Source organism: Coloeus monedula, assembly GCF_965178545.1.
Source record: "Coloeus monedula genome assembly, chromosome: 15".
Classification (NCBI taxonomy): domain Eukaryota; kingdom Metazoa; phylum Chordata; class Aves; order Passeriformes; family Corvidae; genus Coloeus; species Coloeus monedula.
In genome coordinates this window covers 5,713,692-5,730,667 of record NC_138795.1, presented here as the reverse complement: position 1 = coordinate 5,730,667, position 16,976 = coordinate 5,713,692, and the positions used below count along the sequence as shown (strand labels likewise).

General features: G+C 47.0%; 1 protein-coding gene across 1 annotated transcript; it reads right to left on the bottom strand.

The window, feature by feature from the left end:
• Nucleotides 1–8,018: 8,018 nt before the first annotated feature.
• On the bottom strand, nt 8,019–16,962 carry FAM114A2 (family with sequence similarity 114 member A2). Its single transcript, XM_082291317.1, has 14 exons — nt 16,878–16,962; nt 15,578–15,783; nt 15,277–15,373; nt 14,747–14,842; nt 14,340–14,452; nt 13,248–13,382; nt 12,918–13,076; nt 12,437–12,560; nt 11,386–11,465; nt 10,664–10,792; nt 10,300–10,439; nt 9,486–9,558; nt 8,866–8,919; nt 8,019–8,139 (listed from the first exon to the last, which is right to left on the bottom strand). The coding sequence occupies exons 2-14, from the start codon at nt 15,779–15,781 to the stop codon at nt 8,041–8,043; spliced, it is 1,503 nt and encodes a 500-aa protein (XP_082147443.1). The 5' UTR covers nt 15,782–15,783; nt 16,878–16,962; the 3' UTR covers nt 8,019–8,040.
• Between the last annotated feature and the right edge of the window lie 14 nt (nt 16,963–16,976).

Sequence of the window (16,976 nt, the reverse complement as noted above, 5' to 3'; positions counted from 1 at the left end):
CAGCAGACTCAGGCTGCTCCATCCCACAACAGGCGGCGTGGAGGGCACAGGGAGGATGTTGGTGCTGCCAAATCTGGGGGGACTATGCAGAGCCAGGCAGACAGAACCCCTGGATTTGTCTCCAGAGTCTATCAAGGTCTTGGACAAAACCTGCTCACCCAGGCCCCAGCTCCCCAACTCCCCAGCTCTTGCCTTTCCTTGACTGTTTCCTTCTGCAGAAGGATGGATGGCAGTGGGTAGGCAGTGTGACTGGATGAACAAATAGCATTTCTCTTTGGAGACCACAACAACTTTATTTGGCTAAGAGTGGCCCAGTTGCCCTCCAGCACAAGCTGCTGTTTACATCTCCACCTCCTCGGTGTGCCCAGGGCATGTGCTGCCTCTCCAGCACGGAAAGACTAATCCTTGTCTTCCTTCTCATCATCCTTGGCAATGCCTTGGTCCTGGGGCAGGAACAAAAAGAAAGGGGACAGCATGTGAGGGGAGTGCTGAGTGTCCCATCCCAGATATTTGATAGCATCCACACTGGGTTTTATAGGTGCAAACCCCACAGGGCTGGGGTGCAAGGGGAAGCCAGGCCCCAGCACAGAGCTGGGGGTGAGGTTACCTCCTCCAAGTCACTGTCAGAGCTGCTGCTGCTCCTTTCCTCTTCCCCATCTCCCTGCTGGGGTGGAGAGAGAGGGATAAGCATCACTGGGAACCCTGGCACTCTTTGCTGTTTGGGCTAGAGCTTCAAGTCAGAGTGACTCCTTGTCCTGTGGGTTTCTAGAGCCATGCTTGGCACCACTGGTGCTGCTGTGGAACCTCATGTGCCCATGGCCCCACAGAGCCCTCCAGGAGCCAAGAGCAAGGATTTCACCGTGTGTGCAGTGCAGGCAGCATCACTGTCCACACCAGCATCCCATTTGGAGTGAAAAAGGAGGAAGAGCTAACTAGGAGTGTTGGGAGCAGAGACAGCTGTCTCTAAGTGGAAAGGCCATGGACACAGTGTGATTTCTAGGCTGTGGATGGCATAGCTCCTTCTACCAGGGGCATGGGGTTGCCATGGGTCAGACGTGGCTTCCCTTTACAGCCAGGATGCAAATGGCCCTGCAGAAAACTCCATAATTCCCCTACCTTTTCTTCTTCCTTCTTCTTCCTCTTCTGCTTCTCCTTCTCTTTTTCTCCCTCAGTCTTTTCCTTCTCCTTTTCTTCCTTCTCCTCTTTCTTGTCCTTCTCCTCTCTCTCCTTATCTTCCCGTCCAAACCCTACAGAGGAAGGTTCATTGCCAGCGTGCAGCATCCAGCACACACAAACCCACCAGGTGCCCCTGGGCCCATACCAAACACTCACATTTCAGGATTGTCGACATTTCTCCAAAGCCAAAGAGCTCTGGGGCACAAGACGGTCACACCTACAGCACAGAGAGGACCTGAAGGAGCAACAGGATAGTGGAGGAAGGTGAGCTTTTCAGGGGTGAAAACATCTTCCTGCAACATTGAACATTCAGTTTTCACAGAGGCCCTGTGCACTTCCAACCCCCCAAAACAGCAGGGAGGGAGATCAAACAATCTGTGGACTGCACAAAAACCAAAAGGACCAGGCCTTGTGCCCACCCAGGCAGCCCCCACTGCCCTCTGCCCAGGAAGCAGCAAGTGGAGAGTAATGGAAGCAGAGAAATTTCAGGGAGATGTCTAAACCTCCCACCATGATCAGGTGCAAATTACAGAAATATTTCAAATTAAATGAGGAAGAAACAATAAAGAGCAGGTGTGGGGGCTCCTAGGAATCCCCAGCAGAAAGGAAACCTTCCCTGAGGGAAAGGGTGATGGCAGTGAGGGAGATGGAGACAGCAGCAAGCAAAGGAAAAGCCACGAGCAAGGGTAAGAAAACTCCCAAGCATTGATTAGGTGCCTGAAAGGTGACAGATGAAAAGAAGGGAAAGAAAACAGCTTGGTTTAAAAATAGGAGGCCCAAACAAAGCCTATGAAATAGCCTGGGCAGGTCAAACCCTCCCTGTGATACACAAACAGGGCAGCAGGGGTGAGGGATCAGGTCCCTTCTGCTTGCTGGGAAGAGCAGGATCCTTCCCTGCTGCAGCAGGTAATTAGGAAATAGTTTCTCTTCCAGCCAGTGATGGAGGGATGCAGAATATTAATGCTTCCTTTTAATGGTTTTTAGCCACAAAATTACATCATCTGGTCGGTATTATTGGCCCTTTGAAGGAGCCAGTCACAGCCTCTGAGCCAATAACATTGATTTGTATTTTCCAGCAGGGTTTTAAACCCCCAGGATGCTGCAGGGGAGCAGGAAGCAGTGGGGTTTGGAGTGGCATCAGGGGAGAGGGAGTTTGGATGGGAAGGAAAGAAGTGTGGGAAGTGACTGATAAAAGATGTAATCAGTGCAAAGTTAAAATCTAATTAATAATGAACAGCAATCTAATTCATCTCCGTAATTAAGAAGTGTAACTACTAATTGAAAATAATCACATTTTAATCTAAAATCATTAAAAATAATCAAGCATTAACAAAAAAAAGGCAGCCCCTGGGAAGGGATAGGAGGTGATGCTCTGACCCCAGGTCCTGCTCTCTAAAGCTGTCCCACAGCTCCCATGGTGTGCCCAGCCCTGAATCCAGGAGGATGCCCCTGCCTTGAGTCCCCACTGCCAGAGGGGAGTAGATGGGGAAGGCACAAGGTACACAGAGGTGGACATCAAGCTTTGCACTAGGAGATGGACAACCAGACCAAAGTCCAGCAGCCAGGGCTGGGAAGGGGTAGTGCTGCCCCAATACATGCCAAAAAATGCCTCTGTGGGGGCTTAAAACCCTTTAATTCCCCCCTGCACCACTACCCCTCTTCCTGGGGACCAACCCAGCTGATTTTCAAGAGTTGAGGTGGGCTCTGAAAAGCTCCTGTCTGGGCAGTGCCACCCAGCACCATGTGCAGCCCCTGCCCTGGGTGCTGGCTCCTGATGGCTGCCAGCACTCAGCTTTTTCCCATCCCAGACCAGCAAATCCAGTTTTGCCTGGTCCTCTGGAGCCTCGGCCACCTCGTGTTTTGGGCAGGCAGGTTTGCCTGCCCCAGATGAGCTGGTTTCCTAAATCCCAGGCAGACAAACCAGCAAAACCCAGAGACCAGCTGATGGTCCCCACGGACCAGTTGCAATTGTCCATAGCCAAGCCGAGCATGAGGTGCAGCTGGATCAGACCTCTGGCTAACAGAGCAAACCGATGTGTTCATACCCTTCCAGATGAAGCCTGGATGGCCTCACCCCACCAGGCACAACAGGCTCACAGTGAGCCCACTCCCATCTCAGCCAGGGGACTGTGTCCTTCCCGAAAGGCTCAGGCCCCATTGCCGTCCCCAGGACCACATGGAGCACGAGCAGTCCCAGGGATGCTCCTGCTGCACCCTCATTCACCCTTCCCTCCTGCTCTTCTTCTCCAGCCTGTAAAATACACAGGTGAGTCTGTAAATTCCCTGGATGGCACAAGGGAGAACGGGAAGGGCCTTACCTGGAGCTGAAAAAGAAGTGATCTCCTCGATACCTGGCTGGCAGCAACCAGGGCTCCGGGTATTTGAGGGTTGCGGTCTCCTCCCCAGTCCCACTTTTGGAGCAGAAAAACTGGCTCTGCCATCCGTCACGGACAGCATGTGACACCGGAAACGTGACCAGTCCCATTGGTACCCACAAGAGGCATTGCCTCCAGCACGGGCAGGAACAGAAAGACCTTTAGCAAGCAAGTCAGGGCAGCTCTCGAGGCTGCAGACATCCATAGGGACCAACCCTGGAACCAGGGAGAGAGCACTGGGGACTCAGTCTGCGAATGTGCTATGGTCAGGACTTCTGCTGGAAGTACAGGAAGGGGGCTTTGGGGGATGCTTACTGTGGGTGGGAAGTGCCAGGCAGCTCCAAGAGGTCCAGGCAAGGCTGGACGAGGCAGAGCCCAGTACTCCCAGCTCCCTCCGATGCTTGTCCTTAACTGCTGGCTTTCACTCCAACCTATCATTATGTAAATACCTGTCAGCAGAGAGCAGTTACCAGCACGTCTAAACACTTGCATAATGTGCCTTCCCTCTAATGCAATGCCCTCATTTCTAACAGCACCAGTATGGATAATAACAGTAACAATAGTGTCAGAAAGGGCCTGTGTACTCAGCTAATTTGTTTTCCCCACCTAATAAAAGGAATTAGCTCTCCCATAAGATTTGCCCCATTTAACGCCTTCAACTCTACAACAAAGTTGCTCCCACAATCATTTTACTTTCATTTACAGTAATTGCAGTGTGCATGGAGCCCCCTCCCACACAGTGAACCTAACCCTGGGTAACTCATGCAGGGAGCAAGCAGCTCTGCAGAAGTCGCTTGTCCCAAAAACCTGGCTGTCTGCCCCAGACCTCCTCCACCACAGCCTGCACCGGCCCCAAACCCAGAGCAAGAGTCCCGTTGCCAGGTTTAGGTCAGAAATGAGGGATGGGTTTAATGTCCAGGGTGGATAAACCCTGGAGCAGCTCAGCCAAGCTGGTGGCAGAGTCCCTGTTGCTGCCCAGTTTACAATCAGTAGCTCTGGTGCTCTTACAGCATGCTTCAGCTCACACACAATTCACTCGGGGAACTCCTGATGCCAGCACTTAGTCTTGGGATAAAAGATGGCAGCAATCCCATCTGTGCCAGGATGACACAGACACCAGGCCAGTGCAGCCAGGCAATTTGGTGGAGATGTGCACACGGAGCACCCTGAAATCCATGGAGGATCTGTTCAGTGTTGGGACCAGCACTGGCATCCAACCCACTCCTCTGAGCAGCTCCTGCCACCTTAGAAGGATCCTCCCCAACAAATACCAAACTTGAGCTTATTTTTAACTGGTGACCTCATTGCTCACTCCCTGCCAGCCCCAGCTGGGCTCTCAGTCTTTTGATGCCTCCAGCACCCTCCGGTGAGAGCAGCCCAGGAGACAGCCCTGCCATTGCTGTCTGGACACGAGGATGCAAAGCATCAGCCAGGGAACTGGCACCATCCTGACCATCAGGCCAGGCTGCAGCCACCAACATCTTCCAGCACACGGGTGGCTGCTACCCGCAGCAGGACAGCAGAGTGGCAGCCAGGGACACCTCCAGGTCCCAGCCCATAGACTGCACAGGCTCTGCTCTCACCCTGCAGCGGGCACAAAGCTGCCCTTGAAGGAGGGAAAGCACCTGCAGCCAGCACCCAAAACACCAGTGCGTGGTAACCTCGAGCTGCTGCCACAGGAGACTCCCAGCAAATATGGATTAGCACAGTACAGGCCTCTTATGTCCTCTGTTTCTGTGTCAAGGAGCCTTTGACTACAGAACACCCATCTCTGCTTGAGTCACATCATCACAGACCACTCTTTATTTTGGATTCAACATACACACCTGAGAAGGAAATGCCAGAGCACTCCTCCTCCTGCCACGAGCTCCCCCCTTCCTGCCTCTGAGTCAGGCCCTTTAATTTGTGCTGTGGGTGACCTGGGACAGGTGTCCCTTTAGGCAGGGCCACAAGTGGCAGCAAAGCTGCTGCTTCTTCCAAATGAAGACAACTGCTCATCCTGCCAGAGGTTCTGCTGCTACTGAACATGCATGTTTTAATAATGGAAAATGAGTCCCTGGCAAGGTGGTTGGACAAGGCCTGGGAACACCTCCCCAAGCCCATTGGAAGACCAAGCCTTTTTTACGTTTTAAACCCTTCCACAGCAGCTGCCAGGAAGCAGCTTCTACAGCTGCAACTAACAGAAGCACTCCCAAGGAGAGGAAACAATTGTGGAAGGCTTTTTTCCCCCCTCCAAGTCACTGCCAGCATCTTAGCTGCCTCTTATCTATTCTCAGCCACCTCTCACCTCCCCAAACACTACCAGAAGGGCTCAAATTACTGTCAGCTCTCATTAGGTTCACACGGAAGGCAAGGCCAAGCAGGAAGACCTCCAGACAGTTGTATGCTGAATTCTGATGAATCCTTTGGGTAGAAAGATTTCAGCAACTGTGGAACTGTTTTTGTTGTCTATCTACTGCAGTCCCTGCACTGGCACACAAATGAAGCTGGTGCACGTTTGATTATTGGCTGCTATAACAAAATCCAGGTGGGCACATGACCGAAAGAATTACTGTCTGCATGTTAAAAACAAAAAATCACCTCATTTCCTTTAATTATTAAACTACTCTACACTAAAGCATTGCAGGTTGGTGGAATTTATCTGCACAAAAGCAGCTGCTGCTTCATAAAACCCCATTACCTTTATTTCTTCTCTTCTGATATTTCTGTACATTTTGGCTTTTTGGCAGGAGCAAAGCTGCCTTTTTGCACTGACACAGGAACTGGGAGCTCATCTGTGGGAGCTCTCACTCCCCAGCCTGTGTTCAGAGCACTCTTTCCTGCCATGAGAAAAATTCCAGCTGTCCTGGCCCCAGAGCTGCACCCAGCTCTGCTCCAAAAGATGCAGTCAGGGCTGAGAAAAAAAACCTACTGTTCTTTTATTTCATTCATGCCCACTGCTACCTGATAGCTTTTAAGTGAAACAGTTGTCAAAACAAATCCTTTATTTAATAATGCTACCAACCAAAAGAAGAAAAAAATAGATTTTATTGTAGTGCAGATTTTTTTACCCCAGACACACTCCTTTCAAGTCCAGTTTTAGGATTCAAGGAAAAGCTCTCCCTTTAGAGATCTAACCAGTCTAACCACGACTAAGGCAGGGCTTTTTCCATATATACAAAATCAGAGCATTAGCCAAAAGGTATTCTAATACAAAAAATACTTCTCTACTGCACAACTAGAGCAGAGGAATGTTCTAAACCTTCAGCATAGCAGAGATGTGCAAGACCTGCTAAAACCCAGAGGATTTTCAAAAGGGGATTTGAGCACCATTGTTACCAATGAGCAAGTGCAGAGGCAGGTGTGACACTCAGTCACCTCTGGTTAGCTATTATGGACTTCTCGAAATTCCATTCTAGCTGTGCATTTCTGCTCTTGTGATTCCAACAGAGGCTGCTGCCTCCCCATGGGCAAGCTCAAAAGATAAAGGAACAAAGCAGGGAACTTGCACAGCACAAAGAAACAGATACCATACGTGGAGCAGCTTCTGAGGCAAATTAGGACTCTACTAACAGGGCCAAATTGCTTCCTCTCTCCCTACTTTAATATATACCTTCCAAGAAGGAGTGTTGCATTACAGTGTTTTTCCACAGAAAGAGAAGACAAGCAGTATGTGAGTCTGTGAACAGCCTGTGGCTGACATGTCAAGCTGAACTGAAAAAGGGGAATCGTCCTGCTGAATTCTCTCATTAAATTGCCCAAACACGAATCAATCCCTTTTAGTCAGTTCTCATTTACTGCTATAAAGCCAAGTACCTGCATTCTCAGGGCCAGATCAGCATTTTCCCAGCTCATGCTGAAGCAAGCACAGCATGAGAGAATGAGAAACAGCCCCCTGGTGAGAGTCCCTGTCCCACATGCCTGACACAATACAGACATCTTCAGGAAGCTGAGCTTCTCTTCAGCAGCAACAGCTTGATCAGGAATCCTCTCTGCTCTATTCTGCCCTGTCTAGGAACTGCAAGGTTCATAATCATAAAAATTTGCCTTTTCTTGCACCTCCTATCCAATATTCACTTTGACACAAATGCAGAGCTATCAGGAACCCAATTATGTCTGACTTAAAAATCACACCATGATTTTAGCTAACTAACTAGCCAGCTGCTACTCTTCTCTTCAGCACTGGAGAAGCTCTCTGGACTGTGAACACAAAGAGCTTGTTAATACATACAGCAGAGAGATTTCGGTGAAAAGATACAGACAGTCCATGAAACAGAGAAGCAATCTGCACTTTTAGTCTGTCACATTGTCCACCAGCTTGGACTATGCTAATCACATCTCTCAGTGTGCTGTAAGAGCTGTCATTGCCAGTCTGCACTTAATCACCATTCTTGCAGCAGCAGTGAACAGAGTTCATCTTTTTCCCTTCAATAAGAGCCATTACATCATTCTCCAGCATGGAAACTATGAACTGGGAAGGTCAAAAAGTTCTTAATTAGAAGGATTTTTATTACTGTGATAGTTCCGTTCTAGCCTCAATAAGAGAGATCTGCAGTACAGGCAGCAAGAGCTGGAAGGCATCTTGGATATAGGAAGCACTGTTTGAAGCCTGTGAAAACAAAAACCAAAATACACATGTGAATAACTACGCTACCAATCAGCTTTACTCACCACATACTCATTTCAAACAGCATTGATTATTGCACAGAAAAAACAGAAGCCTAGTGCTTGCTGGACTTTAAAGGCTTCATTCTAGAAATCAATTTTATATCAAGTTTTTGAGGGGCTCTATGCCACTAGGCAAAAAAAGCAACTGGCTTAAAGACTGCCAAACAAGATCAGTTCCAATCCAAATGTAGGATACTGTTCTCAGTAAGAGAAGAAAAGTGTTTATTTCTAAGTGAAGCATAGCACGCTGTGGCAGGAAGGAAGAACACACCAACATGAAACACCCCTTTTTACCACACCTCAGAGCTCTGCAAGCATTGAGAACCCACTTAACATTAAGGAAGTGTTGGGACTCTTGCATGCTAATTTCTGAACTTGTCTAAGGTTTGACTTTGGACATTTCAATTCTAAAAATGCAGACTGCTGAATTTAGTATGTGTCTCCTGACCCATCATAACTGTGAGCTGACACTCACTCCTCACTAAGTAACTCATCTCTTGTGCAAATCTACAGACATTTATCAAAACTTTCACATTATTAGACAGGTAAGCACAATTTTAGACCATGGGTTAGAGAACTTGGCATGCATAAGGATCCTGAAGTGGGAAGAACCAGCGTATCTGTTTTTAAAGTATTAGCTTAAAGTTTTAATGTTAGCATAACTGACCTCCAAAAACACTCCAGTGATTAAGGGATTAAGCACATCTGCTTTCTCTTTGACCTGCAGAGATCAGACATACATTATCCTGATCGAAAATTTGATCACATTTCTTCAAGCAAGATAAAGCTAAATCCCCAGTAAGTTTAAAACCACCACTGCTCCTGTAACTAGAGGAAAGCTAAGCCACAAGCTCAGCAGCCTTGTAGCATGCAAATAAGAACAAAGTAACCTGCATGTGGCCAGCACAGGTTGGGTATGAATACACATCACATGTTCAAATGAGCTGGGAACAAGTGGAGAATCCAGAGATGATGATACAATCTTCAGTAACACCCGAGTGCTTTGGAAAACCCAGGACAGGCTCACAAACCTTTTTTGCCTCTGTCTCCTTAACACTGTGAGCATCAATTCCCACCCCCCACTCAGTGCCAGGCTGAATGCAGCAGGAGCCTCTCAAAAACTCAGCTGCCACAGTTTGAGGAACCCGGGCCTAGAAGATCAGTTCACAGGGAAAAACACCTGCATATGTAAACATGCAAAAACAAAAAAGCACTTCATGGCAAAGATCCCAAGGCTGTTATCAAATAGCCACATCTCATTCCTAAGAACTGTGGTGTAACTCTTACCCCTGCAGTTGTTAAGCACATTGTGAACTCTTTAGAGAAAGCTGACAGTTCTTTACACAGCATGATCGTCAGTCTGTGGAGGAAGACAGGGAAAACAAGGAAGTAAACACAGTCCTCAAGATGAAGTTTCTTTCTGCATTCCTCTAAAATATAAATGCCTTGTTTCCATGCTTATTAAGTTAAATTAAACCAAAATCGATATAGAACATATAAATGGTGCATGAAGATTCAGAAGTTTCCCCAATAAAATAGAGAGTGGAAAGATGGGGAAATAAATAATTAAAGCAGAAGATCTTAAAGAGCACTCAGAGGACAGACACATCCATTCCAGAAGGAACAGTACTAACTTGCCTTTTTTTACTGGCAAGTATCATTTTCTGAATTAGAAAGTACTGCACATTTCAGACACATGCCAAGTGTCTCCTGTGCAGTAATTTTGCTGTCTCATGTACCAAGCATACTAAATGATTAACAGAGAGGTGATCAGGAATCACTTCCATACAACTGCTTTGTCATGTTTTAAATCTCTGCCTACTGACCAGCACAAACTTAGGGCAAATATTCTTCTAGGTTACACAAAGCTTTCAAGAAGGGTTTCCTTTTTCTTATCAAGAAATGTCTTTAAGCTGGAAAGAGACAGCTGAGTTCTAAAAGACAATGATGCCACCCATCACAAATCCACAAATTTGCCCAATTCCCAAATTTAAACACCTATGCATTATTCAAGAACCCTGCAATGCATGGATTTCCAAAGAATTATTAGACAGTTTAATCAGTAATTATATGCTATCCATTTACTGAGAGATGCACTCACTGTGAAAGGGACTTGGCTCTGTCTGTGGCTGTCACCTCCTGTTTCTGACCATAGAGAAACAAAGCTGCAGTTTTGTGAAACATTTCAATGGAGCAGGCTGTCAGTTCTGCCAGGCTTCTTATGGCAAATGCATGAATATCCTGCAAGAGTGACAAAAATTCCCCATACCATACAGAAACTAGCAGCTTTTATTATTTAAAACAAGTCAATTACACACCATACTATCACACTCTGCCCTTTCTTGACCTCAGAACCCACACACCCTGTGTGTAGAAACCCATACACCCTGCGAGTCACAACTGCAACTCAGCAGCCAGATAAACATTCTGCAGGCAAGTATTCTTTTCCTTGATTACTCAGTTACCTCTACTGATTTCTTAGTATCCTGGTCACCATCTCTGGATTCTACTTCTTGGTTTTCTTCACTTTCTTTTTCTTCTTTAGAAAGACTGCTGTTGAATTGTGCTATCCACTCATGAGCAGATGTCCTCACCTGTAGCAAGATGTGCCATAATATTTAATGACTGGAATTAAGCCCCCCTGCACACAAGACAATGGAGTATGGGCCCTCTCCAGAGGAAAGAAGAAGCTACAACTCCTTTCAAGCTTCTGAGAGGAACCAGGACATATTCCCAGTGCCTTCAGAATTTTGCAAAAGTTTGGCTGCACTGATGTAGTTGAGGACAGCTGTTTTCTCTAGCACCAGGGGCTGGAGTTTACCAACAATTAGAAACATGTCTGCAGAATGCTGCTGCCACTTGGTGGATCTGAATGGTAGTGAAATGATGGCAAGAAAGGTGATTCTTCTTCATACCAGCTCCTGAACACAGTAAAATCAGGTGCTTTGTACCAAGAGGAGGCCTTCAGTTCATGACCATAGGTTTTTTCACTGTGGTGGCTGAAGGTTCACATGATTCTGCCCCATAAGGTTAAAAGAAAAGGCCCATCTCCTTTGCCTACCATTGCCAAAAGATCTAAAATATAGCTTGTTTTCATGCACTTGATATTTTCACAAGCAAAGCAGGTGAAGAGAAGCTCTTCCAGTGAGGAAACTCTCCAGCTTTTAGAATATGGAAAATAACTCACCATGATCACTTTTTCTGGCTTGGAGGAGATGTGCAATTCTGAAAACAGCTCTGTTACTTCTTTTGTGAACTCCTCGTCTCCTAAAGGACAGGAAAGGTTAAAGAATCCACACAAAGGACAGATTCAGGCATAAGCAGCACTTCAATGCACACCTAGTTCTGCACAAGTCTGTCAACTGTTTCCTTTATTTCTCTTTGAATCATCACCTGAGGCAAAGACATATCAAAACCAGTCTTTTCAAATACAATTTCTAAGGTAAGTTCTGCAAAGGTGGAGACATCAGTGCCTGAAGGTTAGTTCTTGCTTTCTCAATTCTGGTTTTGTAGCTAAGGTAACTCCTTTTTTTTTTTTTCTTTTTTTTTTTTAACAGGCAGCCTTTTATAACACACTATCTTGCACATCACCTTGGAGAGTGTGAAATATCACTTAGAACCTATGGTTCTCCTATTATATATGGCACAGCAGATGTGAGATCCATTATGTGCAAATATAAAAGATACATTAAATGTTGAATGATAGCAAGTGCAGGTGTGTAAGCCCTCCCTGATGAGCATTTAGGTAAAAGCAAGGCAAGAAATTTACATTTAAATCCATGTAATTCTCAAGAATCAGGGCTCTTGTGTGCAAAGGTACCTCTGAATCTTTTGCTCTGTGTGGCTAAATCTCATTTAATAAACAAATAAAAAGCCTTTTTGCTTTCCTGCATGCTGGACAACTCTGTTCACAGTTTTTCCTTCCTGGTCAAGGAAACCCACTCTCTCTCTGAATTTGCATCTTGGCTCAGGGTCAGTTTTATGAACTGCCCATGAGTCAAACAACTCTAATCCTGCTCTGGCAAGAAATCATTCCTGCTATGGAATTACTGCACAGCAGCTTTACAGAGATGAAGGGTGTTGCTACCTGTCATGCCCCTGGGCACAGATGGCTTTAGGATTAAACATCCATCTAAAGAATAACTTAAATTTGGCATCATGGCCATTGCTACTGATCAGGGCTGGCTGGTTCTGCACTGAGGACCAGCTTCTCTTCTCAGAACCTGGGGCTCTCTTACCCTTCTTTTCTTCCTCTTCTTCTTCAAAGAATTCAGGTAAAGAAAATGCTTCTTTGAGTTGTTCCATTTCCTCCTGCAGTGTGTCCAACTTCTCTCCAGAGAGGGCATTCAGAACTGCTTTCACCTGGTTAGGGGCAGCACAGCCAAAGAGAGAATCAATAAATCCATCCAATAGGATGGAAAAGGCAGAGGCCAAGGCAGCAAACGAGTGGGTGTGAGGAGACTAACTTGAGAAAAGTTGTGAGACCTGCAGGAATTGAGGTTGGCTGGGGTAAAGGGAATGGCTTTAGGAGCTGAGGACAGGACAAACTGCTCCCAAGGTAAACACCAGATCCTAATGCAAGGATCAAAGTGAAGTCCAGTAATCATTTTATAGCAAGTTCTGAGCACTTGCTTTTACATGTCTGTACATATATTTCTAATCCTTTTTCCCCTGTTCAGCTGAACTCAGAATAGAAAGCAAAATGCTCAAGGCCATTACCTTTGATTCACTCTCTCTGGAAAGCATCTCCAAGGCCTCCAGATGTGAAAGACCCTGAAACTCATCAAACAGTAACCCATAATGGGCTTTCTTCTCAGTAGCCATGGTAACCTCGGTAGCTGTCTGCTGCTCTTCTTTCTCCTTTGCCTCTCGTAAGACCTGAAAAAGAAAAGCAGAGGCCTCGTGACAGTGTCAGGAGATAGAGAATACAGAAGCAGAAGGCTTTTGGCTCAATAGCAAAAATGGTTGCTTAATGAGAGGACCCCTTCCACAAAGGAAGGGAGAAGACATGAGAGAAACCAACGAGGTGCTGATAGGGAACTGCTGTACCTGAGATAACGTGGAGGTTCTGTTTATCAGGCCCTTTGTTTTTTTGAATCCAGGGTCTCCCTCAGCTATTACATCCATTGTCTTTTTCCCGATGAATTCCAAGGCATCCAGACCTCCACTAATAACACTTTTACCCTAGGAATCAGATTTGGATAAAGACAGCACATAAAACTCAGAGATTACACAACGGAAGAAATTTAATTGGGAGGGTTTTATCAGCAATCTTATGCTGGGCACTCACAGAAAAGCCAAATTGGTCCTTTCCACCCTGAAATTCAACCCTAGTCATCACAAAAAGAGCAGCAGGACATGGAAAGAGCCACAACACATCATCACCCAACAGCTTATTACAGCACCCAGACAGCTGCAGCAATCTGATGGGAAGTACATTTTTAGTTGGTGAAGAAGCTGGTTCTCAGCACATTGCAGTATTTAGTTCTCATCCTTCCAATGAGAAAACACCACACCTGTGGATTTTGATTGCTAACTTTTGTTCAAGCCTTAAAAGCAGAAACAGAAGGCAGCTTTCCATCTGCAGCTCTTTCAGATTCCCAGGCAAATTGACAAGACAGCAGATCACAAAAGCAGTTTCCAAGGGTAATGGCTTCCTTTGAAGTGCATTTCTCATGGTCACAGGAGCAAGCTGATTTCCAAGCAAATTGGGCTAGTTTCACAGAGGTGTTTGAAGAGGAGAATGGATTTCATCTCCAGACAGTTCTGTGGAAATCAGTGGAAATACTCCAGGAATGAGTCTGACCCTGCATTTACCTGAACGCTCCAAAGGCAAGGTGCAGAGATGACAGAGTACAGAGGTGACATGCACAGAAATGCATACTCTGCACAATCCACTGTTAGGATTGTTTTGCTATGTACAAACACCCAATACAGAACTATCACAATTCGAGACATTTGTCACATTAGGTGCCAGTTAGAAGCAAGGCCCAGGATAAGGTTTGTCTGAGTTGGAGGAGTTTCTCACCACATATCCCACAAACGTCAAAATTAAGTTTCCTCTTACAATGTTTCAGATGAAAGACCAAAACCCCAAAGCTCCCTTAAACCCATTTTCTCCCACACTCCCAACTCACTCACTGTGCTTTGGACAGCAGTAGAGATGGTTGATAAAACTTCAAGAGCCCCAGCAATAGGGAAGGAGCTGCCATCATCCGCTGCATTGGCATTGCTGCCAGCAGGATTCTCACTTCCTGCATTAGAAGGCACAGAATTAACTTCCTGACTTCCAAAAACAAAACCAGACCCTGTCAGCCACAGAGTGGAGAAAACCAACAGACACCAAATATCCGCCAGGAGCAAGCCTACAATTCAGATTATTTTCCTTTCTACTTTTCAGAGCTAACAGAACGAAGCAAGAGAGAATTATTTTAATGTTTTTATTATCTATCTCAAGGTGCAAGGTGCAGAGTAAGGTGATGTCATTTTGGGGCTGATTATCTTATGAAAAACATTTCAGGGTTGTTCTTATGCAGTACAAAACTGACCTCTTGTAGCGTCTTTAGACTCTGATGAGATTTCACTAGGACTGGGGATCCCAAGGGTTGTTTCTGCTTTTTCTATGACATTTGAAATTCCTTGACCTAGAGAAGACAGAAATCAGAACAGAAACAAGATTAGAGCTGCATATTCTTTTTTATTATTCTGGACTCCTGCTCAAAACAGTTTAACCAGCACTAAAACCTCCTTCTATCCAGCTTGCCTACCAATGTAATGAACCAAGGTTTCATCTCAGCTTTTAAATGAAGTTGTAAATATTGGCTGAACACCAGTTTAAAATACCAGGTAAAAATTACGCAAACGCCTTAAAAACTTGAAAGTTCTGTCTGTGCATTATCTCCTATCTCACTGTCCCTTTTGGTACAAGCTTTTCCCATTACTTGAACAATTCTGTCGACATTTTTCCAATAATGGCTGCTATAACTGAAATCCCCTTCTCTAGAAACAAGTTCTAAAGCACCAGCTTGAGACACAAAACATGATTAAAATATTTATCAAATACCAGAAAGAGCCTTACCTACAGTAGCTACGGTAGCAGATGCAGTTGACAGAAGAGATTTCCCCCAGCTTCCCCAGTAGCCCCACCCTGTCTGAACTGCAGGAGGATCTGAGACCTTTAATGAAGAAAAACAGAAGACTGATGCAGGCATTATGGTGAGGAAAGGAACAGAAGCAGTCTGTCTTTTGTGCGGCTTTTTCATTTCAGAGAACAGCAATGTGAATTTTCAGAAAGGAGTGGGGCTTATGCTCAGAGTTCTCCTGTGTTCAAAGCCATGAAATGTGAAGTCACATCATTTTGAGCAAGCACAGGAACATACCTTGATGGTTTCAGCTGCAGGCTTTTCTGTGGCAGCAGGCTGGCTTGGGGGCTTGGGTTCAGGTCTTTTCCGAGTCACAGGCACAGTCTCTTGTTCTCTCCTTTCCCTGCTCTCAGAGCAGCCAAGTTGCTCTGTCTTCTGTTCATTTTCATCTTTGTAAGAGGTTTCTTCTTTCAGATTTTCACCACTGTCTTCCTCAGACATGACTACAAACATCCATAGAAAGCAAAGCAAATAAAACAATCATTCCCTTGCACTTTGACATTAGTTGAAGAGCATCACATTGGTGTTTTAAATAATTAAACACAACAATGTTGCCATGCATACGCATATTTGTGTAGACTAAATTATGTCTAACTAGAAATGTCATACTTGGGAGACTAAAGTCCCACAGGGCCACGTGGCTTTATCTAACTGACACACCCTCTCCGCAGGGAAAAAAACAGTTCGCTAACTCTGGAAAACAAATGACGGCACAATAGGGCCTCAGATAATCAAATCATTACATGTTCTACCAAAATAAAAGTGAACACAAGTCGCTTGGGATGGCTGCTTTGAGGAGTGTAGGATACAAATGGGGACACAGAGAGCTGAGCAGGCAGGGAGGCAGCGACTGGGTCACTTCTGTACTCGGGGATGAGCACTGCAGGGCACGAACACCCCCCCGAAGCTGCGATGTGCCCCAGCTGCCACAGCAGCCGCCCCAGCATCGCGGATCGGGGATGGGGAGCCCATGAGCGGGGCTGTCACGCTGCTCCCGGGGCCCACGTGTCACCCGTGCGGGCTCCTCTGGCAGCAGCTGCGGGTGAAGTGACTTGCAGGTGCCAAGCCGAGCACCCCAGAGCTCCCGGGATCACACCGGGGCGACGCCGTGTCCCCGGCCAGGCGGTCACTGATGCAATCGGGGCAGCTGCCCCCGCCACGGGCAGCGATGGCTTCAAGCGAAGGAAAGGGACACCCCCACCCCATCTGCCCAGGACTACCGGGATCCCGCAGCGACCACGGCCCCCAGGTCACCCCTGCACCCTCCCCGCCCCGCAGCCCTGGAGGCCTCCCTGTGCCTCCGCTTCTCCGGGAGACCCCCGAAGTCCCATAACCCCCACATCGGGCTGCCCCGTATGGCACCCCCAGGTTCCCTAAACCTTCCCGTGGGGCTCCTGCTGCACAAGGAGCTCGCCCGGTGTCCACACCACCCCCACACACACACGGTGCTGCCTGCCCCACAAGGAACCCCAAAGCGCCTCTCCCCGCGGGGCTCCCTGTGCCCCGCAGAGCCCCCTGAGCCTGTGCCGCCCCTCACCGTCGGCGGTCGGCGCGGCCCCCGCGGCTCCGGGCGGACCGTGACCAGCGAGGCCGGCGCAGAGCGGCCCCGGCGCTGCCCCGGAAGCGGCCTCAGCCC

Bases quoted from the DNA above. Each gene is read 5' to 3' on its own strand.
- FAM114A2 (XM_082291317.1), bottom strand. From the start codon at position 15,781: ATGTCTGAGGAAGACAGTGGTGAAAATCTGAAAGAAGAAACCTCTTAC. The intron at 11,466-12,436 runs GTAAGAGAGCCC...CCTGTCCTTTAG, and splicing joins AGAAGAGGAAGAAAAGAAGG to GAGACGAGGAGTTCACAAAA. The intron at 8,920-9,485 runs GTAAGAGTTACA...TGATCTCTGCAG, and splicing joins TGTGCTTAACAACTGCAGGG to GTCAAAGAGAAAGCAGATGT.